Consider the following 27,133-nt stretch of genomic DNA (forward strand, 5'->3'; position numbering starts at 1 on the left):
ATTTAGCCCTCCTGGATTCTGCGATTCTGCAGTTGCAGAAAAAATCACAGAATTTACCTTTCCATGCAAAAAACATCCGGCCTGCGGAAAACACGTTTTCTTGCAGAATCTCTGCAGAATTTGCTTATTTTAAAAACTGACTGAAAACGGACTGACAGCCAAAATGAAAAGTAGAGATAATGTTAAAAGTAGGAAAGGTTACACATAAAACGAATTGACATATTTACTGTGACAACATTTTCAATATAATCATGATTAAAGATACTTTATTAATAAAGCAAGTTTGGGGCATCTTTCAAATAATATTAGATGAATTTGACACTGCAATTACGTTCTCAAAATCGATCACTTTGAACCTTGAAATTATTTCAGATTTTGTTTAAATATATAATTGTTATTTGCATGAGACAGGAAGTTGTTGGTCCGCAGTTGTTGGTCAAGTTACGAATGAGAGGAGAGAAATAACTTTCAGCGAGTGTTTAATTCTCAGACACAGAAAAAGGTGTCATTGCTTTGGTATCAAACTTACCCAAGATGTGATGTGTACTGTCAACTTAACATGATATCTGTGTTTGAGAATGAAACTATGAAGGTCTGTATAATGTTTTTGTTGTTTTTTCTAAATGTTTCAACTGCAGAATGTTTTGCAGAATATTGAAAAATAGGGTGCAGAATCTGCCACAGAATTCTCAAAATTTTGCTGTGGAATCCAGGAGCAACTGATTATTATGTCAATCGTAATCGTAGAAAACTAATATGATAACAATATAGCATATCTCTTTTAATATAACGACCGAACATACAAATTATTCTGACAATGGAATAGAAATTCTTTAATGTTATATTACCAGATCATTTTAAACTAAACCACCCATATATATATATTTGACCCAAAAAATAGGTGCACAGATGATCGCTGATTCCGACTTAGTTAAATAGCAGGTAGCAACACAGGAATAACAACTGAATTATCATGTCTAGTGATGTTTCATTACAGATTTTCCATACATACTTCATCTTTTACATGGACATACTGTAAAAAAAAAACCAAACTTTTAATCATTTGACCTGTGGTTAGAGAACTGAGAAAATAACTACAGCTTTCTGTGGTTCATTACATGTGAAGTTTAATTTGAGGTAATAATAACTAAACTGAAAATTCCAAACAACTGATTACGTTGACCAATGACAAGGTGTCAGATCGACTATCATTTTATAGGATTTTTATAAATGTTAAACACTGTTTTGAATAAAGCATTGTTGGCGGTATGTATTGGAAACTGACAATTGCACTTCGAGTTTTGATGATTATCCAATTGTGTAAACAACATGGATGCTTATATCCTGGGAAATTCTATTTCACAGATTGTTTACTGTCATCATGTGGATTTTGCGAACCCATCTGCACAAGAGCAAAGTCCCATTTCCCTAGACTGGGTGTGTTGTGTGTGCGAGTGTTTGTGTGGAGGAACACTGAGGTGGTGGTAAGAGACAGTACATAATTACTGAAAAGTAAGTAAAAATGAGTCATATCAAAACATTTTTCATCACAGGCAGGTCCCCAACCATGTTAAAACTGTTGAATTGGGGTTTGGAGGGTTGGTGGGGTGTTTGGGCATGATTAAAATGTTGACTCTCTCTCACTCTATCTCTCTTGAAGGCAACGTACAATAAATGAAATGAAAATGACTGCTCTGCGCCGGCATAAAACTTATTTATGAACCCCATGAAAAAACACCACGGCAGCAGTATATGTAGTTTGCTTTTAACATACTTTCAAAAATAGGAATCAGGGAAATATGTTCATTCAGATAATGTACTTTTTTGGTGGGTTTGGTACTGGAAAATGTAAAAATGTTACTTAACTGCTATTTTTAGGAAGTACATGGAGCATTTTACATCAATGAAAAGAGCCTAAATGCCCCAGTAGTGACCAAGACTGGAGAAGTCAAGGGGACAATCAGCTACCCCTAAGACAAAACCAAGAGGCCAAGCCAGTGAACAAGAGAGCAACTTGTGGTAAATGTAATTCTGATAAGGCCAGACCAGTTTTATTTCTTGCTTTACAGGTCCACCTGCCATATTTTTTCAAGAAAAATAATAAAAAATAAATTAATTTCCCACACTCAAAAAAACCCCACAAAATCCTAATGTTTTTACTGGCTACAAATGTAAACTCACCAGAAAGTACTTTTTAGGTTGTTATTTTTATAACCAATATTCACTTCATAAATTGCCAAAAGTAAAACACTTTGAGTATTTAGCAGGAATATTACTTTGATGGGAAACTTTATTCTTATTTTTTTCCCCCACTTGCTTTTAGGTTTTCAGAGGACAAAAATCCAAGAAACAAGAAATGAAATTTGTCTGGCCTAATCAGTATCTTTTGCCTCTTTGCTCCCTTTTGTTAAACTGGTACACTGCAGTCTGAAAAAGAGCCACTGTTCCTATTACTACATGTATTTACACAACTAATTTGTCAACACTAAGTCTTGTTTGCAAGCACACTTGCTTTTAATCCTTATACTTATTTTTACTCTCAGCATTTGTTAGGAGAAAAGTACATACTTTATTAGTGCATTTTTTCAAAGATAATTATTATTATGGTAGCCAAAACAAAATATACTAAAATTGTGTTACACAATGTCTGTAACTGAATGCAAAATTTGTTCACAGAGTAAGCGGAATTCCTACACAAGGCCATTCTCGAGAAGAAACATGTTTCCTTCCTACAGGCTTGCAGGACACAACATGATATTTTTCCAGTATGTTCTGCCAGACACTTTCACTAGTAAACAGGAACTGGTCTATTCACACTTTACGCATTACTACTACGAGACAATGAAGAAATTTCTTTTACACTTACAGACAGCTGAAGACAATGACACAGTAAGGATTGTAGAATCTATTTCATCTACATTTCTTTATTATATCTATTATCAGCTGTTAAAGAGGTTACAGGTCTTTATCATTTCACATTGTATGTATATTTTGCAGATTTTGATGACTGAAGATACATTTTATGAAATAAGGCTGAAAGTTACTTAAAAACCATAATAAAATAAAGAACCTCAAACATATAACTATTTCAGTGTTTACATTTCCGTATACTAGAAGACTCAATACAGTGATAAAACATTGCCGTTATCATGACAGCAACTTTTACCTTGACTGCTGAAATATTAAACCTGTATGTGATCGGTTTTCAATTAACATATAGACAGGCAAGTGACTTGCATACTGGTCTGCAGTGGTCTATTCAAAACATAGTTGGGATCGGGATCATCCCATGGCTGTATGTTGTCAACTGGTGGAATCGTCATCAATATTCATGTCGATCTTGCTGCTAGAAATAATGTCAAACTGAAATGGTTGTGTGTATGTGATATCATCTGTATCAGGTATGTCATCCAAATCCAGGTTTCATTTCCAGTATTTTATTTGTTATACCAGAAGCAGACCTCAGTAAGCTAACATTCTCTGTACTACTGTATTTTCCATGTGTTGATGAAGTGACTCTCAGGTACATGTATGACATCACGTGACTACATGATTGCCTACCTCATTATCTTGTGAAATGGCAAAATGTTTTCGAGGGACATGCGTTTTAGATTTACAATATATTCTGCATAATGAAATATTACTGTTTATAACTGTAACTTGTGTATATTATATGTATTTAGGTGTTCATTAAGATTGAATATAAACAATGTGTAGAGACCTTTTTAATAATCCTTTAAAGTTATTGTTAGCCTGGTTATTTCCGAAATATAACAATTTTTGCGATCATGAATGCACATCCAAGACTGTCATTTCGCATACCCATACTTTTTTCTTATTTTAATATATGATTACTTACCGAACATAGTATCTGGCGGTCTTTGAATTTACTGGCCCCCAACCAGAGAATGGAACGGTGGTGAAAACAGTGACAGATACTACATGATTTATGTTTAGATTTCCCTTTGGTAGTAAGGGACACATTCTGGAGCATTTTGTGAACATTAGGTTTTGAGCCCACAATCTCAGAGAGGCATGTAATCACCAGGACATTACAAGTGAGTCATCTAACCCCCTTAGCCAACTTCTCATGAATCTTGACAGAAACAATGTAATATAATTACAACTTTGACAAAACTTAAATCACCCTGCCATATAACTGTTACCTATGGAGAAAGAAAGTGTGAACAAAGTGAGAATTTTCTTTGCAAATAAAAGAACAATGACTGTTTGGCAAAGTACAAAACAGTGAACATACTGTGTGATAATTATGAGAAATGTTTACAAAAATGCAAATGTCTGCTGGCAAAACTGATCATATTCAACCAGCTCACGAAGAACAGTAAGTGTATTGTGATCACTTGAACAGGAACACGAAAACTGTGACTAAAACGCACTTCAAGTTGCTGCAAAAATAACAACCTTTGAAGAGTTTCCTTTCAAATGGTGGAATAATTTATCTGATGTTTGTAAACTGTTTCTCAGTAATAACAAGTGTTTGCCACTAATATGGCAATGTTAAAGAAGAATGAAATATTCATAGCATATCTACGACTGTTTACTTTTTGGTAACACAGAAGATGCGTGAAATGACTGGTGTCTGCATAATAACCCAATGTAGGCTGCAAACAAAATTGGAGAAATTGGCTGCAATGTTTTATGAGATATTACATTAACATACAATTGAAAAGTGGACAAAGTGTTGTGGTCACATTGAAAATATGATCAAGATCACAAAAACCAACTGGTGTCTGTTTAATCCCCTAGTGTGGGCTGTCACCAAATTTGAAGACACTTGGTACAACAGTTCATGTGATATCATGTTAACAAGAGTCTGAAAAGTGGTCACAGTCATGATGACCTTGAAAATAAAGTCAAGGTCACCTACATTGACTGGTGTCTGCATAATTCCCCTCATATAGGCTGTCACCAAATTTGAAGTCACTGGGTACAACATTTCATGAGATATCACAATAACAAGAATCTGATTGTGCATAGATATGATCGTATAGATGCTGCTTAATAGGTAGTCCCCAATTCCACATTGCGTCACCACCATCTTCCTGTGACAGGACAGTTCCAGCACCAATGTCCTAAGCATCTTCAAACAGTCTGAAATGTTTGGTGCTTGGAGAACAGGAAAATGAACAAGAGTGACTCAAATTTTCCAAAAAGCATTTGGAAAATTGCTGTTCCAAACAAATTTCACTTTTAACCTGTCAATTAGTGAAATTAACAGTCTACTTTGATTCCATGAATCTCCCTAAAATTGCATCCATCTTCTTTTGATGACAATCAGTGTAGGATTGCTATTGATGAGAAAGGCTCATGAACATGAATCTGGGTTCCATCTTAACGCTCGCCCGCATGCCCACGGCGAATAAATATTTAGTCGGGTGAATAGAAATAAAGCTGCACTAGTCCAGCGGACTACATGTTTTTTCAGTGGTTACTATTATTCCTCAAATACTGGAATTGACATTATGCATTTTCAACTCAAACCACAAGACTAATGAATTTCTACCGTTGTAAGTTAACATCTACATCGTGTCACTTCTTTCAAATCATGTTATTGGTTGTTATAGGTTGGAAAGAGTGGCACGTCTTACGATTTTAGCCATCCCTTTCCATTTCTTCAGTTCTTTACAACTGGCCCTGATGGAGAATAACTATCTGACAAATCACACTCTTGTACACACCTCTCATAACATCTGGCAAATTCAGTATACATTTCAGTTCGTTACTACTGGCCCAGACGCAGTATAAATAACTGGATAACTATTGGTTTCTTATGACGCATTTCCGCCAGTCTGCCCTAAAGATCATGATTGGTCCAAATCATGCACATGATCTAAAGCTTGAAAGCTTGCAGATTTAGATGAAAGTTTTAGGTAAACTCATACCACTTTACTCAAAACCTCGCCACCTACACGTACATTATCGTACTTTGAAGACACATTGTGCTAAGTTATTACCTTCAATAAAAATGCTTCGTGCATGTATTTTAGCATTAGACATCGTGCCCAAGTGTAAAGTTCCTGGCGATGAAAGCCGACATGTCACATAACTTTCACTACAAGAAAAAAAGTATTAAATAGCAACCTAATATACGTTTGACAACTTTCATGAGTACTGTTGTTTTTTTTATTCTTTTGTTTATATAGTTTGCTTATTTATTTCCTCCAAACAATATTGCTTTTTTTTGTTTTGTTTTTTAATTTTGGGGGTTTTTTTCTGACAACTTTGATGTGGAAACGTTGTCGATACAGGAGTGCAATAATCATGTCTTTCAAAATACAGTAACACTGCGAATAAAAGTTTATAATTCGAATTCTGTCAATAATGTATGACCATCTGAAATGCCATAAGCCTTTTCAGACATTGTGACATTCCGGTTGGTTCCTAAAATTATTCCTATGATTTTGATGTGCCTACTGCCTTGGGACCTGCTGTTTTCAGTAGATTAACTGATAAAAATGCAGAACACTGCACACGTGACTAAATGTTTTGATTGTGCATGCTACTGACATGTCGCGCTTTCTGTCATCCAACAGTATTGTTCAACAACCACATAAAAGTTGCCAAACTGACAAGGTCAAAACCAAAGAGTACGAGACCGAGAATCGGGTGCGAAACATGGAAACAGAAAACATGGTTGACTAAATATCTCTGGTTAACTTATGATAGCAGAAAAATGTTTTGCATCACTTGCAAACAAGCAGATCGTGACAGTCAGGGGCCATTGATAACAGGCTTGAGCAACTTCAAAGTGGATTCACTTAAAGCACACGAAAAGTCGTTATCTCGCATAAATCATACTTTAGCAGCTAAAGCAAAATCTGCTAAGCCCAAGTTCCTGATAAGTTCTTGAGGGCCTTGAACAAAGCTGACCTTGAACAAATTTCATAGTTGTTCATCAATGCACACGGGCTTGACAAACAAGGTCAGCCTTACCCTGACTTTAGATTTCTCTGTCAGACGGATGAAAGAAAAGGAATTGTGATTGGAAAGACGTACATAAATGACAAGGCTGCTCAAAAGTTTTTGTCCTACATTCCTGAAACTGAACGACTTCGGATCGCAGAGGAAGTTCATAAGTCTTCATTTCTCTCAGTGATCTGCGATGGAGCAATGGATTCAGCACACATGGAAGCAGAGATTGTTTTTGTTCATACATGCCACAATGGAATGTTGAAAACATATTTTGCAGGCTTAAGGAAAGTTGGGAAGGCCAATGCCGACAATATATCAACAACCATTGCTGCGTGTCTCACTGACAACTTTGGTGACAGTTGGAAAAACAAGATAGTAGGTAAGGATGGTATTTGTTTTGTAAAACTCACTGTTCCTACTTTACTTTCCAAATATTCATGGATAATAGTTTAATACTAATTTCCACATAGAGAAATACCCATGGGTGTTCCCAGTGTTGCCTGTCAAAAACTTCTGATAGAATTTTCTATTTATTGTCACAGAAAATTATAAATCATGTAATATTTATGAACAAGATGATATTGGCTTACAAACATATCACGCTATTATAATGGAATTCAGCAACAACTTACATTTTACTGTATTCAATCTATTTTGCAAGAATGGTAACTGATGGTGCATCTGTGATGCTAGGAAGAAAGGGGTGAGTCATTCAGAAGATTAAGGGGATGACATCTTGTGATTGCATTCAAAGTGTCCACTGTTTAACCCATAGGTTGGAACTGGCTTATAAAGATGCACTGAAAACTCTCCCTGTTTGGAGGAAATGTGAAGGTTTACTTCTTGGTATATACCTATTCTACAGGAACAGCCCCCTCAATAGGTTTAAAGGCACTTGGCATGTTTCACAGTAAAAATTAAGTTCCATTCTAAATTTAATGAATATTGATGATTTGCACACATACAGTATCTTACAAAGAAAACAATATGTATTAACATTTCAAACTAAAGGGCAAGTAGGAACAAATGTTTCAGTTTTGACTTGGTAACTTGCCCAATGAACATCAATGTGCTGAATGTCATTAAAAAAATATGTAAAAAACTCATTGCAGCAGATTGCTCACATCTGTAATTTGTTAACAATGAATGACAGGGTCATAGTGTTGAGGTTCTTATTTTCATATTTTAATACATGAAACTTCAAGTCACTTCAGAAATCTAGATTGCATGTAGATCTAATGTTTCTTGTTTATACATTTGATTTTAGACACAGCTGTGCTGATACCAACCAGAGTTGGCGGCACACGTTGGTTGGTCACATCGCCAGGGCACTCAGGAACCTTCTGGAGAGCTTTGCATCGATTGTTGAGCACATGAAGCGAGTAATGTTTGCAATTGAGAAACTACATATTTAATTTTGGGATAAAATCATATTTCATGAATTTAGCTCATTATTTACTCACACTAATAGTGATATTGAATGATTTCCAGATGCAGAATCCAGATGATCCTGCCACAAGCAAAGATTCAGAGGTTAAAGAAAAGAACTTCTCAGCAGCTTGCTGGACAAGTCTGTGTTGACTTTTCTTTTCCTACTTTGGGATGAACACAACCTGTCTTGCTGAAGTTTCTACTGCCTTTCAGCACCAGGAAGTTACCATGGCGGATGTCTTTACAGAAGTAGCAGTCGCAAGGAGGACCTTTGCCCGGTATCAACGCAGGTAAATCCTATTGTAATATCACTTACGCAAATAGTGTCCATTTTATACTCTAGCAACTCCCAGTTTCCGATCAAATTAACCAACTTTTCTGTTGCTTTCTTGCTTTGGTAGTGTGTTTCTTCCTTAACTGCATGTACTAATATTCTTGCACACTGATGGTCCAAAACTGCAGACAATATTGGGCAAAGACATCTGTGAAGGACACCAGTTGAAGGGTGATCTTGTTGTCCTCAACTCTGCCAGGAAGAAATTGAGAGTCTCACTTAAAGTCTCCATGATTGATTTGAAATAAGACTCTGCTCTGACCTCCTCCTCCTGCATAACTGATCTATCCATGTGGCCTGCAGCGCTTTCTGAAGGTCCTAGATTTGCAATAACTTTCACAGATACAAGACATAATTCACAGTCCAGTTAATTTATACAACTTTCAAGTTTGACTGTAATGTACGCTGATGAAATGTGAAATGGTAGGCTTCAAAGAGTCACCACAGTTTTAAGACTGCTACAAAGAATACATTTCATGAAGCTAAACTTTACATTAGTTTTTAATGATCTGTTCACACACCTTCAGTTTGTTGAGAGGGAAATTGGAAACCTTGTGGAGCTGTTCACGGCCATCTTATCCTCAAGTGGAGTGGACACATTGGTGATTGGAAATGAGTGGGTCAAACTCAGAGAAGCCATGTATATCAGGTAAACAAAACTTGTTTTCAGATATGTGCTTTTCCTATTCATGAAGTACTACACATGTTAATTTGACAAATAGTTTATATCTTTAAATGTATTTTCAGGTTGGTGACGAGGTGCAAGAGGCCTCATGGTGCCAGGCCAACCAAACTTTCAGTGATTCATGCAAGAATGTCAGCACTTATAGACCTTGTCCTATCAATTCCTGCTTTGTCTCCTGATGTAGAACAGGGACTCAGCATAATGAGGCAAGTAAAGAGTGATTGGAAGATCAACACCTATCAGATCTGATTACAGTTCAGCCTGATTGAGGATTATGACCCTGCCCCAGTTGTAAGTCTCTGGCTCTCAGGGTCTTGCAGACAGAGACGACCAAACACCATGGAAAACAAAACAAGCACAGCTTCAGGTGCATGTTCGAATCCCCAATGTTGTACTTTACTAAGAAAGTGTAATCCCAAATATTACAAATGCTAACTATAAAAGTTAACTTGATACCTGAACCACAAAAAGACAAAGACCTGACATTCTGGGCAACGAAATTTTTCAACTGCAAGTTTCTAAACACTCAGATATGATATGCGCTCCACCAGAAGATGTTTTTAAGACAAACTTTGAATGAGTGAGAGAGGTAATCTAATAGTCCCTCCCTTCTTTTTGCTTCAGCTTTCATTCTCTTTATCAGCCTCAAATATAATTTAATAGCAATTCATGGCAATTTATTTCTGTTTCTAATTACTTCAAAACCCAAAAAGCTGCCTTATACCTCAATAAGAAAAAAATGCTCTCTCAACAAAATTACTGATAAAAATGTCTTTGTCACTGGCATTAAAATACAGTCGTGTCCTGTTTATCTGAACCTCGGATATCTTGAAAACTTGTTTTCCAAATGAAAATTCCTTAAAATTAATCACTTATTTAACAGAATGGTCATTTTTGCATACAAAACGCTAATTTATGTGCATTTTTGTCTTGTACATCTGCATGGCAGAGCACTTGTCAGTATGTTTACATATGCAAATACAAACTGGCCTTGTGTGCCTTACACAACAGAAGACAGCACTCTTTGAAGCATGAGAAGATTAACTACCTGTAATTAGCAAGGCGACACTGAGTTAATTTTGAGGCATGTCAATTTGCCCGTCAATGTTAATTGAAAAAGCACATACTTTTCGTGATAGCATGGGTTTTACTGAATTCGCTTATTCTCATGACAGGTTAACACGGTTTAAGTCTAGAAATAGTGCATCAAGCAGGAAATATGAAGGTGAAGCAGCAAGTACTTGTTGATGTGTAATCAATCAATAAAGATTACATTCGAGGCCTATTATGTTTGTTTCTTCGTATGTTTCTTTGTACATGTACATATGGTCAGTACTTCGAAAATTTCTTTATCCAGACAATTTCAAGAAATACACAAGTGTTCAGATAAATGGGACATGACTGTATATCTGATTTCATGTCAAGTTTGCTATTTTGGGCGAATTCCACAAATTAATACTTGTTCTGTAGCAGACTGATTAGCAAAATCTATCCACTTGAAACTTTATAGTAATTGTTAGTGTCACACAATATCTCAAAATTAAGTATGAGATATCAAATTTCGATCCCTGAGAAAGTTTCAATTTCTTTGACTATTTTGAATATAACTATGTCTACAAATCAATATAAATGACTGTAACATTATTACACAGTAGAGGGGCAGTACAAACCACAATGGCAGTGTAAAATGTAACATTGGTGGTAATAGCTAGGAAGAAAAATACAATACTGAGACAAATACAATATCAAGATTTTAAAATAAACCTTTGCTGGATATCAAGGGTGAAAATATGACCTTCCTACAACAGCTGGCCTTTATATAATATGAGATGTGTGTGATAAATTGTTGGTTTATACAGTGAAAATACAAATTCTTATCTGTAGAAGATTCCACACCACACATGAAACCTGGAGCATCAAAATACTGAAATCTGGGCACTATTTCAAACATTACATAAACAATATATTCTCTGTTAATATGTTGACAACATTCCACACAGAAATGTATATTTCCCCCAAGTCTTACACATAATCGATAGTTGATGGTGAAGCATGTCTGTGAAAACCTGAAGTGAGCCAGTGAGTGAGTTTTACACCGCACTCAGCAATATTCCAGCTATATGGTGGCAGTTGGTAAATATGAAAACCTGAAGATCCTTTATTCACAATGATCAGTGTATGAGTGAGTGAGTGAGTTTAGTTTTTCGCCACACTCAGTAATATTCCAGCTATGTGGAGGCTGTCTGTACATAATCGAGTCTGGACCAGACAATCCAGTGATCAACATGAGCAGCTTTCTGAAGTTTTTGCTTAATGTTGCCATTTAAATATATAAACTCGCTTGACAGTCTGCTTATAACAAATTCTCAGGCTCAATGAAACAGTGTACATGCAGTTTTTGTCTGTAAATGTGACTTCTTTAAGAAAACACACGCCTTCAAAGTTAAATGTTCAATGACTGATCTTCTACAAAAAAAGTAGGAGCTCTTGTGGTTCTAGTTTCAACCAGACTTTGGCATAAGTGATAAACTGTGTAAGAGATCATAATTCTGGATCTAAAGCATCATAAACTGATTTTGACAGTTGTTATTCTGTAAAATCTGTAAAACGTTCAAATGGTTTCTTCCTTCTTAATTATATCTCCAGTTAAAAGTTGAAAAAGTTACAAGATGAATAGGTGAATCTAACAATCAAACATATTGGATTCATTTTCAGATCAATGTCACCTATAAAACTAATACATGTGTAAATAGAGACATACTCACCATAACTATGAATAAAGTTTGCCAAGTATAAATCTAGTTCTCGCACAGATACACTGATATGATGTGGATTTACACACAAATTTGGATGCATACACTCAGGTGATTTCTCCAACCTTTCACCATCTGTACTTTCTAAAGGTATTGCTTTAAACAGGATGACCATAACAAGATCCAGTCTCCACACTTTGTCAGCTTGCCTGAGACAGTCTATTCGTCGCATCTTCCCTTTTTGGTCAGGATTGGACAATACACATACTGGCGGCCTTTTTCCAGTGATACTTAAAACAAAATCTTCTCTACATTCTTGAGTAATATCTTTCCGCAATTTGGCCAAGAGACGTGATGCCCATTTTTGCTTTACTTCAGGTTTTTCATTCTGAAAACAACATTACAAACAATGAATTACTGACAACCTTAAAATCTTTTATAGAATATCAGAGCTCCAGATAATTTTTCAAGCAACTGGGTATTTACTCCTATGCATCTTTCTTTATGTATGAGTCATAGCATGTTTTCTGAGGAGTAACTAGCACTGAGTATTTTCACCAAGAGTTTCTTATCTATAATGGCTAATTAACACCAATAAACATACAAATAATAATGCCTGTCAACAGACATAAGTTTTTAATAGTTCTTATATTGCCAAATAGTTAGCAGCCATCCATAAACATTCAACATTGAAGCCATGTGACTACAGTAAACTCGGACAGAGGCTATGGCTATAATGGTATATGTACATGTTACAGGGAATATGTATAATGAGGGAATATGCATAATCCCTGAAAATTTCAGGTAATATGTGTAACGCCTGAATCACTCAGGGAATATAAGTAATGACTAAAATTTTCAGGAATTATACATATTCTCTTGTTTAGGAAAGATTTTTAGACATATTCCATTAAACTATTTGAAAGTTTTAATGTTTTTGTTTTCGGATGAAGTAGTACAAGTTTTCCCACTCACTTTCGATGAGTATGTGATGTTTTTGTTTTTGTATGTGACACCATTGATGTGAAAATATTAGGATTTAGGCATCACTTAACATTTGCTTATGCTGTTTGGGCGCCACGCCAAAGTATCATTCGCAAGCCAAGTTAGTTGAGTAAAGTGTGCAAGGTATTCAAAGCGATTCTTATGCATTTTTTGTACTTCCAGATTTGTAATAATTTGAGTGAATGTGATTTATATTGCATAAAATACGCACATGCCTTATCTGGAGCTCTGAATATTAAGGAACTGCAATGTAGTTCACAGCATAATTTGGAAATACAAATGATAAAAAAGATAAAATTAGTGCTCTGACACTGTTTCATAATGACAGTCTCTGAACAAAATGTACTGTCAGCATTGCTGAAACAATGAATACACAATGCCATTTAGAAAGTGGTCAAATGTAAATATGTTGTAAAAGGAATTACACTTTCTTAGTCAAACACTTATTCTAGCACTTTTGCTGGGTTGAGTCACATGCAGGATTTGAACCCACACCCTCAGAGTCATGCACCTAATTGCCCGATTGAATGAGTATGGTTTTGTGCTGCTTTTGTGTGCTGGCAATTTAGATACCTAGCACAGAGGGTGTGGGTTCAAAACATAAAATCAACATTTTGAATTTATGATATTGACAAAAAGTGGCAAAAGTATGTTGACCTTGAATAGCAACTGCATTATTTTGTAGAATAATGATTTGTATCAGCAACAATAAGCTTTTATGTACGTGTGCAGTCACACATATCGAAATCAAGATGTGAACCTCATGAACAATTTGAGATCATTTGAGGGAATAGGCATGCAAAGGTTCAGTGATTTCTGTGAAAGACATCTAGCAAACATGACATTATGTCATAAGCCACTGTGGAAGACTTTCGGAGAATAACATTTATGACACTTCAACCTCATGTCAATGGCAAGCATTAACAGTGTGTGAATGAAACAATGGTGCAGAAGTGTCTAGAAAAGTGAAAGAGCTCAGGTTTCAAATATCTTTTCAAGTTTTGAAAGAGTTACGTCTTTTGATTATTTTTGATGGAAGAGCACAACTACAGTTATTCTGAAGGGTGTAGGCAGTGTAGGCGAGGGGTTCATTTACCAAATATGACTGTCTTTTACTTTGGAATTGTAAAGAGATGCTTCTGCTGCGACTGAAGTGATCTAGATATAGAGTATGTGTGTAGTAGTTTTTTCAGGTAAGACAGAAACCAGGTAATGGTACCACTTGTAAGCAGTCAGAAGAATTTTCAAGTTCATGCTGTAGGAATTTTGAATTTATTCTTGTTGATTTCTAAAAAATATTTCCTTAGCAGTGTGCATTCTCTATTATAGCCCTCAAAGGGAGATAATTCGGTTTCGTTTTTTTCCACATTTTTGATTTGCCATGCTTCTGACCTTCGTTTTCACAATCCAGCATGTAAATTATTAATGGTAAATTATTATCTTACACATGTTCAGTGATACAAGCTATATTTTCCATGTACTAGATATTTAATTTCTAACTGTGAAAGTGTAACTGTCATTGTAGAAGTGCAGAACTTGTATTCAAATGTGACACTGACTGCTTTTACTTCATTTGGAATTGATTGTATTGCACTCAACCGACAAACAGAATCTACTTGTATAACGTCAAATACCTCGACTGTTGACAGGATTAAACAGAAATGAAGGTTCTGAATTGTCATTTTGAAGTGATATTAATGAAACCTAGAAACCAATAATATTGACATTTTGCACTAAGCATGCTTTTCCTGCACTGCAGTTTGACTGTCTTGTGAGGGCGGAACCTCTGTTGGCAGTGCCATTGATAAAGCTCAACAGTTCAACCCAGTAGTAACGGCTGTGTCTACACAATGGCTGAGGAAGGGAACAGTGACTCACATTTGAGCCTAAATGCAGATAAATCTACATGAAAAAGAACTTTGACACCTAAAGGTTTACGACATAATTTAGAAATCAAGAGCAAGAACTTGAACAACAACCATGTGCCAGGCTAGTTAAAGTAGAGAGGACACTTTCGCCACTGCTAGAAACTGAGAGTGAACAGACAGACTATGAACATGTCAGAACAAAATGTACAGACTGGCTAACTGAAATTCTTGAGGTGTTCTGTCCAGTTTAATTAAGAGACCTGACGCAAACATTTCAGAGGTATTTCATGCAAAACTTTCCTCAGTAGAAACATTTAATAACATGGAGCAGCATTTCAAGATAAAGTAGACAAGTGGTTGCAAGATAAGGAAATAGAGAGGCAGAAACAAGCCAGAGAGAATGACATGAAGTTAAACTTAAGATAATTCATCGAGATAAGGATCTGTAACTTCGGCAGGTTTCATCAGCATGCTTGAAAGAGGAGCAGAGAATGGCAGAACTGAAAGTAAAGGAAGCAGCACTTGAAGAGAAACAGAAATTGGTAATTCAGAAAATGAGGCTGAAAATGGAGGAGGAAAGGCTGGACAGAAAGACTGAGATGCCTATTTCAGATGCTCGACGCAGCATGCTTGATGATTTTGAAGAGGATATTCTCAGTAGTTGACATTTTGTTTCAAGTGAAATCAAGACTGAAAATTTATCTTTCCTCAGAAATACGAACCATACCACTTGCAAGGATGATGTCACTAATCACAGGAGACCTGATCCAGCTACAAGAAGAAAAGCAACCAGTTCTATGGATGACTCCTCAGGAAAGGTGATAGCAACAGTTGTTCAAAAGCTCCAGAAACCAGTGTCAGAAGTTATGGGTTTCAGCGGTACCAGAAATTCATGAGACAGTTCAAAACCAGGATGATGATGAATAGTGATGATTGTGAAGAACTTTTGAATTACCTCTAGCAGTATACCTCTGGAGAAGCTAAGAGTATTATTAGCAGTTGTGGATATTTAAATGATGACAAAGGGTACTGTGAAGGAGTTGAAACTTGAAAGGAAGGTACGGTAATGCAGAGATTATTTTTAGTGTCCTCACAGAGATGGCATAGGAATGGCCAACTATTAAACCTGATGACCAAAAGGCGATGTTTTGGATAACAAGGAAAACCTGGAAAGACTTGTTATGAAACTTCCTGACTCATACCAGAAGTTCAGAACCATGCAGACAGTGCCTGCACTATGGTGATTGTTCCAGTGAAGCTGAGGATGACTGGAGGAATAAATGGTGTAGAGACATATGCTTTTCTTGATTCTGGCAGTAGTGCTTCCTCTTGTACCAAAGACTTGATGAAACAACTAGTTTAGAAAATCTAGGCCTTGGTGTCAGCAGAAAACCAATGGAGATAAGTATCGACAGCATGGGCCACCCTACAATAGTTGATGCTCATACAGTGTCAGCTTGTAGTCTCTTGGTGGATAGTCATGTGGACTTGCCAACTCTGTACATATTCGACAAGCTACCTGTGTCAAAGGCACGGATTCCCATCATGGAAGATATTTCTCAATGGTCACATCTCCATGATGTTCAGATCCCTCAAATAGATGTTGAAGTTGGACTCTTGGTAGACAATAACATTGCAGATGCCTACACACCAATGGATGTAAGAATAGGACAGGAACATTCACCACGTGCAACAAGAACCTGTCTAGGAATAGGATGGTCATTGTGGAACCTACGAAGACATGGAATGACCAATGAGCCTTCACAGTTCCCAAGATCCACAGAAATAGTTGCAGTTCCAGTGTTTAATGTACTTCGGAAACTGGATCGCATGGTACAACAGTCGCATAATACTGACTTTCCAGAAAGGGTGATCGAAGGTCAAAAACAGTTTCCACAAAAAGACAGAGTCTTCATGGAGAGAGCTGTAAGATGGACATTATGAAATTGACCTTCCTTTCAAAGATGAAGAAGTACACTTTCCAGATGACTTTTCGCTCACCTACAAGAGGTTGACGGGACTCACGAAAAGGATGGAAAAGGATACACAGTTTCATCAAGAATACACTGCCTTCATGGAGAAGATGTGTGAGTAGGGCTATGCTGAAGCTATTCCTAGTGACAAGCCAGAACCCAGCAAATGACAGAAGTGATACATTCAACATCATGGGCTGTACCATCCCAAGAAGACGTTGCATGTGATAATCTCTGGTCCTGACCTTACCAATAGTTTGATTGGGATTCTGATGAGATTTAGACAGGAAACCTATGCAGAAATGTGTGATATAGATTCCATGTTCTGTCAAGTTCTTGTACCTAAACATCACTGGAAATACAAACGCTTGCGATGGTGGCCAAATGGGGACTTCAGCAAACCACCTGTAAAGTACAGAATGAAGGTTCACATGTTTGGCACCACTTCATCTCTGAGTTGGGCCAATGCTGCTTTGCTGAAAACTTCCTACGATAACAAGAAAGACTTTAACCCTGGGATATCACAGATCAGATTACTTGACATCTAACGCAACTGTGACTGAAAAGTGGTTTCCATTTTACAAAGTGGACAAGCAACAGTGAAGACGTGTTGAGAGAAATGGATTTACAGTCAACCTTAAATCGACTGAGTGCACCCGAATAAAGGTACTGTCTGTAGTATCATCAGTATACACTAGGAACGTTTGAAAGCAAAGATACTACTTCAGGACATGTGCCATCTTTGATTTGGATGGGATAAAAAAGTTACTAGTTCCAATTGCCAAGTTTGGAAACAGTGGATATCAGACCTTCCTTGCATGACTAAAATCAGTATTCCAAGATGCTATAAGCCATGTGATTTTGATGCAGAGACTTATAGTCAGCTACATATCTTCGCGGATGCCAGCAATCAAGGATACAGTGTAGCAACATATCTTAGATTCACCACAGACGTTGACAGAATCCACTGCATACTGATTATGTCCAAGGCCAGAGTAGCATCACAGAATCATGTTACCATCCCAAGACTGGAAATGACAGCTGCTTGTGTAGCGGTACGATTGGTTCACATTATCAAGAAAGAATTACTATATGAGCTGAACAAAACATTCTTTTGGACAGACAGTATGAGGACAATAAGGTATATCCAGAATGAATCTTCTCGCTTCAGAACATTTGTGACCAACAGTATTAGAGATGGCTCAGAACCCTGGCAATGGCAGTACATATGAACTCAATCGAATCTGGCTGATGCATTTATTCAGATGGACACTGGTTTCATGGATCCTCATTCCTTTGGAAACCTGACAGTAAGTGACCATCGCATACTGAACCACCAGGGATCAGCCCTAATCATCCCAAAGTAAGTAAAGAAACCTAAGCACTGCTGTGACAAGTAAATGTGCAGATTCAGTTGATAGACTTCTCCACTACAGCTCTTCATGTATGAAACTGAAACAGATTGTCAGCGTGTTCTTGTTGCTGAAAGAAACTCTGCCAAGGAAAATACATGGAAAACATGGAAAAAAGTCTCACCTGGAACAAGAAGAGTGCACCTTGCCTACAAAAGAAACTACTTACCTGACAGTTCTGATGTTTCAGAAAGCCATCATTCAGTACCTTCAGAAAAGGCAATTCCCACAGCTTCTTCACACATTGCAAGGTGCTGGTTCAGGACGATCTGGACTCGACAAACAAGTAAGAAAACTAGATCTTGTTCTTGTCAATGGTGTGATAAGGGTTGGGGGTTGACAGTCTAATGCACTAATCCCATATGAAGTAAAGCATCCTGTCTTGTTGCCCCAAAATTCTCATGTGTCAGAATTGATTGGGAAAGACTGTCATAAAATGTGCTGCACATATGGGAAAGGGAGCAACTGAGACAGCAATTCTGGACCATTGGAGCTGGGTACCTCATGAAACGTATTATCTCCAGATGCATCGTTTGTCGAAGGTACAGTGCTCAAGATAAGATAAAGAAGATGGCAGACATTCCACTTAATAGACTTACTCCAGAGCCTCCATTCTCAAGTGTAGGAGTCGATTCCTTTGGGCTGTGTTACGTTAAAAGAGGTCGTGCGACAGTGATGCAATGACATCGTATTTACTTGCCTGACGGTGAGAGCTGTGCACCTGTACACAAACTCTTGTATCAATGCCTTCCATCACTTCTTTCCTCGAAGAGGATATCCGAAACGCATCAGATCAGATAATGGCACAAAGCTTGTTGGATGTGAAAAGGAAATGAGAGGGGGATCAAAAGGTGGAATCTTCATCAAATCAACAAGGTGTGTACACAGACACAGGAAGTATGCGAGTTCAGTCCACCTTCAGGTTCACATCACAGTGGCATATGGGAAAGGATGATTAGAACTATCAGACAGATCCTGTATTCTCTATTACATGACCAAGTAATTCACTTGGATGACAAAGGCTTTCGAACAGTGTTTTGTGAGTTGGAATTGATCATAAACAATCGCCCAATCACAATAGTGTCCAGTGACTCCACTGACACTGAATCACCTGCTCCTATTACATATCAACTCTCTGATGTCTCCCGGATTCTTCTGCAAAGATGACTGCTGTGCCAGAAAAAGATGGAGACAGATTCAGATGTCTTCTGGCACCGATGGTCACAAGAATACATCACAATGTTGCAAGAGCAACAAAAGTGGACTCGTGAACAGAAGAACATTGCTCTGAATGATATTGTTATTGTGATGGACCTCATGATGGTTTGGGACGAATCCTTGAGGCCTTCCCAGACAAAAAGGGACCTGTTCATGTTGTGATTGTGAAGACACAAAATGTGACACTGCGGCGTCCTGTGGACAAACTATGTCTTATCATTAAGAATGATGATCATGAGAAGTGACCATTTGAAACAACATCCAGCTGTGTAGACTCTATTTGAATTTCATAAAGTAATTGTTTTCATTTATCCTTCATTATTAGGGGGTTGGAATGTAGGAATTTTGAATTTACTGTCGTTTATTTCTAAAACAAAATCTCCTTAGTGATATGCATTCTCTATTATAGCCCTCAAGGGAGACAATTGTGGGTTGTTTTTTTCACATTTTCAATTCATCAGGCATTGGACTTCATTTCAACATCCCAGCTTCGGACCTTCGTTTTCAGTTTCACAATCCAGCATGTAAATTATTAACGGTAAATTGTTATTTTACACATGTCCAGTGATACAAGCTATATTTTCCATGTACCAGATATTTCATTTCTAACTGTGAAAGTGTAATTGTCATTGTAGAAGTGCAGAACGTGCATCAAATGTGACATTGACTGCTTTTACATTATTTAGATTTGATCGTATTGCACTCAATCTATGAACAGAATCTACTCGTATAATGTTCAATACCTCGACTGAGATAATCCCATACATACATGGATTCTTCCATTTGCGAATGGTTCAAAAGGGATGAACCTGCATGCCACATTTCATCTTTGTCGGGCAAGTGATGTAACTTAGCACTGTTAAAATGTAAAATCTTTCCACTGCTAAGAGGTCCATCACTTGAAAAGTAAAACAGCTTATTTGTAGGGCAGCATGTTCCAAGCCAAAGGCCTGCTTGAACTTGTTTTAACATTTTCTTCCACATCACAACAAGGAATGTTAGAGAATACATCCGACCCGTGAAGGTCCTGGGGAAGAATAGGCTTTCAGCAACCCATGCATGCCAAAACAGGCCACTATGCTTGTTGTAAGAGGTGACTAACGGGATCAGGTGGTCAGGCTCGCTGACTTGGTTGACACATGTCATCGGTTCCCAATTGTGCAGATCGATGCTCATGCTGTTGATCACAGGATTGTCTGGTCCAGACTCGATTATTTACAGACCAACACCATAAGGCTGGAATATTACTGAGTGCAGCATAAAACTAAACTCACTCTCTCACTCAGAGAACATATCCATTGCCTGATCCTCAAGTAAAAACCGCAAAGAAGTAGACACAGCAGACAAGGTAGAAGCCATTTTAAGGATGGGACAATTTCTTTCATATAAAGATCTAATATCATCACAAAGATGGGCAGCATCGGATGGCAGGTATTCCCTGACTGGTGTGACGGGTGTGTGAAAAATGGTGTTAAGGAGTCATCTTCGCAGTCCAAGAAGGGGAGAAGGATGAAGTGGCATTTTGGAATAGCTGGACCAGCTGGAGCTGTGTTAAATTTCTTAAGACACTTCTGACATGGGTTGCTTATAAAAGTGACTGAAAATAGAGCAATACTTCATCACACCTACTGTTTCATGTTACACAATATTAAGTATTCCATTACTGTGCGAGTGAAATGCAGCTGTTTTGCAATATTTTGATTGGTTGTAAAGGAAGAAATCTTCAGTCTTATTGTTGGAACAATAGAAGTTGTCTGCTATGCTGGTTATCCCTGGTAAACTATTTGAAATAATAACAGCAATCTCAAAGGATATCTCTACAGTCTGACACAAAATAGCAAACACTCTCATCTCGGGAAGATGTTGAATTTGTGAAAGTTGCAGCTACAGCACATTTTCACTTTTACCCATAATCAATAGAGGTAACATGCAAAATATTAGTCATATTTCATTCTCATTTATTTTTTTTTACCTGAAGTTCTTCCTTTACCCTTCTTTCTTCTTCCATTGACATTCTTTTTTCATGTTTTTTAAAATATTTACGCTTGGCGGCTTGAAGGTTAAACCAGGTATATGAGAATGACTTCACATGCGGCAGTAGGGCCTCAATGAACGGGTGAAATTCATCCTATAAGAACAAAAACAAAAAGAAGTTTTAATGAAGGAGCATACATGTATGGAAAAAAGCACAAATCATCTCTGTTTGAAATTGACAATGAAAATTGGGGGATCCTGCTTGTAAGAGATGAAACTTGCAATCAATTTGCACTACAAATTACAAAAGCAGGCATAAAGGTTCTTTAGCTCACCTGAATATATTTGTCTGAAGTAGCAAAATCAGATTATTGGGTCATCAATATGTGAAACAAGACTTAATGAAAAATAAGGCTCTGAAACAAACATGAATCTTCCAGGAACATCAAATTTGCTAAGAAATATTTAACATGGGCAAACAAGAATGCACAAAGGATATGTCTTTGCTGTAGTTTCTGCGCAAAGGTTATATTCAGTAAATGCACAATTAAATATCAAAGTGATACATCAGAGCAAGAAGTTGTGTCCAGAAATTTAAAAAAGGTCAATTGCTCGTATTCAAGAACAACCATCCCCTTTTAACCAGAAATTAAATACTGAATGATCACACAAGAGTCAACTCCCAATATATTTTAATCAGTGCCAGCTTGATTATCTGGACTCAATGTTTTTGAAAAAATGATACAGAGGAGTGCTTTAAAAAACAGCCCCTATCTAAATCTAAATCAAGCAATCCAAATCTTTGGCTGTTTCATCCAATACCCTTCTGAACACATTTCATATGACGTATATATCATTATTCAAGTGGTACCAAATGATATATTATATCGTTTTCATTTCAAAATGTGTCAGTACAGCACATTATAATTATCAATGAATCGTTAACAGTTGTCAATGAACTTGGATCGTGAAAAGTAGTTCCATACTACCACTCAATAATGAGAAAAGCACATGTGCAATTATCACAAAAACAATCACCTGTGTATTCTAGCTTGTATGGGTAATAATGTAACTTTTCAATTAATCAAGTCTGATATTACTGCAATCAACATTAAACATATTTTCTTCCGTTTCTTGAACTCACTGATGGATATTTTTTACAAACAGAACGGTCATAGAAATTGTGTTACTGTCATATTCAACCCAAAGAAACTGCTTTTGCCTACTTGGAATTAATTTTCTCTCATGTTTTATTTCATCATCATTGTCTTAGAATTTTAACTGTACCACTATCTTGCGACTGTTCTGAATTTCTACTTGTATTACTGTTATCTGTTTTGCAGTGTGTCATACAGACCCTGAAACAAATATATGCAAGAAAGTCCATGTAAGTTGAGATTATGTGGAAAGCCTAGATTTCCACAGTTTCAGTAAATGAAACAAAGGTCTCACAGCTTCTTTACATTATACTATATTCTTTTTTTGTTAAGTAAAGTATGTATTTATGAAGGATTTCTGACGCGAGTTATTTGTCTATTTGTTTTGTTACTGAAGAGACTAGAAATACATCTATGTGACATATTTACTATAATCTAACTGCAGCAATTGCTGAAAATTGTGAAAAAACAAGAAACATGTTTAATTTGAGAGGCTTGTTGCCAATGGCACTATGTTTAGACCAGGTAAAGATATTAAACACATTTGTACTTGTAAACTTCTACTGCAACATAATAACTTGCTTATAAAGAACCCAGGCTAGCTCTAAGTAAATGTGCTCCTCTTTGACAAATTTAAAACCAAGAGAAGTAACTCTATCTTTTTTTGACATCAATGTCAACAGCAAGTGTGAATTAATAACTAATATATCTCAATGAAAAACAGATAAAGTTTCAGAAATTAACACATGTGGATTTTAATGGAAATGAAATTTAATTTTTCTGTGAGTTTACCACATCTGTGGTATCATATTTTTGAATCCCTGTATTCTTCACAAAATTTATGCAGCCACATCATATTTTTTCACAGCAACAAAATATATACATTTGTACTAATTGTACTCATGTAATTAACAACTGTATCTTAAAATGAACAAAGTTCACAAATCAGTACAAATCAACAATAACAGTATTACTAGCGAAGGTATGACTAAGGCACTACTGAAATGTGTGGAAGTACAAATTCAGAGGCAATAATCACAAGTGATGACAGCAAAAAACCCAATGATGGCAATATTCATTCCGTAACATCAATCCAGCTAACATATAGGGCCTATGCAGGATATGATCAACATACACAATGCTGGTCTTCTGGTGACTTGATATGAAATGTGAGATGAAATCCAATACATCCCTCCATCCCAAATACTTATCATGAAATGATAATTCATGCCAAAATTCATTATTAATTGTAACCAGTACAAGCAATACATTAGCATTCAAATATTAGGAAAATATAAATATAGAATATTAGTTTCATCATGTATCAGTAATAGCTTAGACAAAGATTCCTGTCAATAGTAGTAAAACTTATCTCACAGACATTATATTGAAAAAGGGTAAACAGAACTCCACTGTAAGACAAACCATTCACAAAGGCAAGGATTATGTCTAGACAGTTTAATAAACTGCTTTGATGAGGTAAACATGCCATCACCTACAGTAAAATAACATTATGCAAACACCAGTTAATCGTCGTTAAAGATCCAACCTAGAGTAAGGAGTCAAGCATCCATTAAATGTGCCAATAAGATTAATTCCACTTAAAATAGGAATAAAAGATTAAGTACTCCCCCTGTCTGGTCATTGAAGTTGTTCTGGTAGGACACACCCCATTTTGCTTATTCTGTATTTCATCGGCTAATGTAGGTTACACCCATTTTTGTATCAGTCAGCAAATCATAATCTTTGTATTGTTTCAATTTTAGCTAAATAGTCTCCACCTCCATTTGTCCATCAGTAGGATTTAGACTCCCAACACAGGTCAGCTCTACATCTCAGCCCAGAGGGTTGAACCAACTCTCTGTGGCAACCCATGTTATTCTATTTCTTGTAAATAAAATTGTAATTAGCTACTAGTGACTTTGGACTCTTTGCTGAGTTAATTCCCTCAAGCAGACCAGCACGCTAGTTAGATAAGGGATTTCACTGGAACCCTCACTTGGACCCAAGACCGCTATCATAACATACTTATAAAAAAGAATATGGAAAATTCTGAACTTGGTAATTTTGGAATAAGCTCCTCCAGATGTTTGTCTGAATCTCGTAAATCAAAATATGGGCACACCACTATGTCTCATTGCATCTACAGGGACAATTTATAACTGTTGAAACAACGTTGACAGTATATCACACTGTCCCACAACAGTATAGTGCCTGTAAGTCTTGCAAGGTGCTACTTCCGTTACTAGATTTCTGGTGACATGCGATTGCTGATGAACCATTTCTGGCTCAAAATTGCACGACTGCCAAATATTACTTTACTAGGCCAGACCAAGTGTACTACCATGTATGGCTGTCACAACTGTTGACAGTCATAATGGTTGGTTAATTTTGGGTCGATATGATCTGAAATTTATTACTAGTTCAGGGATCATTAGTTCTTTACTAACAACCAACTACTACGGGACAATTCAAAAATACATGAGTACTTTTCTTTACCTATAATATATATTTGACAACCAGTGCAGTTCTATCGCCAAGCCTGTTTCTTTTCAATATACCGGACAGTTTGTCAAAACATACATTTGATGAAAATCAGTGACATGGTTAACATGACATGATCTTCATTTCATATTTGGCAACACTGACTCTGTCATTTCCATTGTCAGTTAAAATATATTGTTTCCAAATAAGAATATGTTTGTTTAATCTGTTATTTATTTTCTAAATACATTATTTTGAGGCAACAATTCTAAATTAAAACCTATTTATACATATCAATATTTATATTTGTTAGGAACTATTTAATAAATATAATCAAATGGAAACATTTTGTTTTATGCAGTGTAGGAGCTATGTGCATAAATACTCAAGTTATTAACACAGATAGTCTGTAAATATCCAGTTTTGGTAGGCTGATCACATAATTTTACTCTCTCCAAAATCTAAAGGATGACTGAATGCTATATGCAAGTTCAGGTGACAGTGTGACTCAAAGATACAAGAAATAAATTGTTTGTTGCCTTGAAATGTTCACAGAAAATGTATTGTAAACTTTTTGATAGATGACAGGGATGACAGTGCATGTCAAATTGTTTTTCTTTGTATAAGCCCTCACCCATATGAATATTCACAATGAAACAATTATTTATAACATTATATAAACAGTATTACTGTCGAACCAACGTTAGAATGAGGTGCGACTTTGTGAAAGGAGAGAGGGGAGCTTGCAGTGAACTGATCCACTACCTACAGGTTTGAAAACTTCGCTCACATGATTTTTGTGATCCTTGCAGTACTCACTTTCTATGCAATGATTCAGAAGCATCGTGTTTCTGCTCAAGCATTTGTATACAAGTGTCTAGTAAAGTGACTGTTAAAAGAGTCTTTGAAACTTATCACGTCACACTCTAAAATCAGGAAACAGGGTCAAGAGTTACGGTTAAGAATTTGCTGTGACAAATGATGTAAGAAATCCCCTGGGAACCAGCGAAACAGAACAAACACAAGTCTAAAACATTCAAATATTGTATTATTTAGCAAAGAGAGAGCAAATTATACAAAGTCACAAGTCAATTTTACAATACCGATTTCAAATACAATACAAATGAGACAAAATCTAAGGCAATGGGCCACAAAATATAATATAGCAAACTCACCAAAGTCTTAGTGCAAGAGAGAAACAATTATGCAGAATGTAACACAGCGAGCGGTTTGACTGGTAAGAAGATCAAGCGTTGGCAGTGATTCATGACGTATATACTCCAGTAATTGTGAATGTGTCCGTCCCAACACAGCAACTAGCCTTTATATATACATTCAGTCATTTCCTGAAAGTTTGAGCACACACGACCATTGCCACTCACATGGAATGCCTTTGAATAATCCCGGAAGTCAGCAAATAGAAAACCAAGTGCAGGTAATTTCTGGAAAGCCTGCTGCCAGAATCTTAAAGTGCTGACCATCTATTATAGGAAAAAGTGACCCATCATAATTATTATTCAAAACACTAAACGATGTGACCCAATAATAATTATTACATAATTAACAAAATATACAGCAAATACGCACTCGTAACACAAGCCATTCATTCACAAACACGTTGCCTGCAATGTCATTCAGTACATGGGTACTATTTCTGACAACACACACAGTGCACTAAAAAAAAAAGCCAGCGATGCTACTGGTAAGAAGTATATGTGTCAGTACCTTGCCCAAAACAAATGACAAAGGTAAATGCGTTCCCGCAAAGGGTGCCAGTAAGTTCACAAGCCCAGGGAAAGTGCGTACTTTTCCGAAGGGTAAATAGAATTTGATGTAGCAAACAGCAGATAAACAAACACTGAGCAATCAAATTACTAAGTTTTGTTTGTTTTATTGATTAGTACCT

The 27,133-nt window shown here is 36.6% G+C and overlaps 1 protein-coding gene across 1 annotated transcript in view; it reads right to left on the reverse strand.

The window, feature by feature from the left end:
- The window catches only part of LOC137291107 (nuclear factor 1 X-type-like), a 136,812-nt gene that overhangs the window by 85,755 nt on the left and 23,924 nt on the right, over nt 1–27,133 (reverse strand). The window contains exons 2-3 of the mRNA XM_067822388.1: nt 21,585–21,740; nt 12,149–12,524 (exon numbers count right to left, since the gene is read on the reverse strand). Of these exons, the coding sequence (XP_067678489.1) occupies nt 12,149–12,524; nt 21,585–21,740 (532 nt within the window). The remainder of the gene's footprint in view (nt 1–12,148; nt 12,525–21,584; nt 21,741–27,133) is intronic.

The sequence above is a fragment of the Haliotis asinina genome, chromosome 7 (assembly GCF_037392515.1).
Source record: "Haliotis asinina isolate JCU_RB_2024 chromosome 7, JCU_Hal_asi_v2, whole genome shotgun sequence".
NCBI lineage: Eukaryota > Metazoa > Mollusca > Gastropoda > Lepetellida > Haliotidae > Haliotis > Haliotis asinina.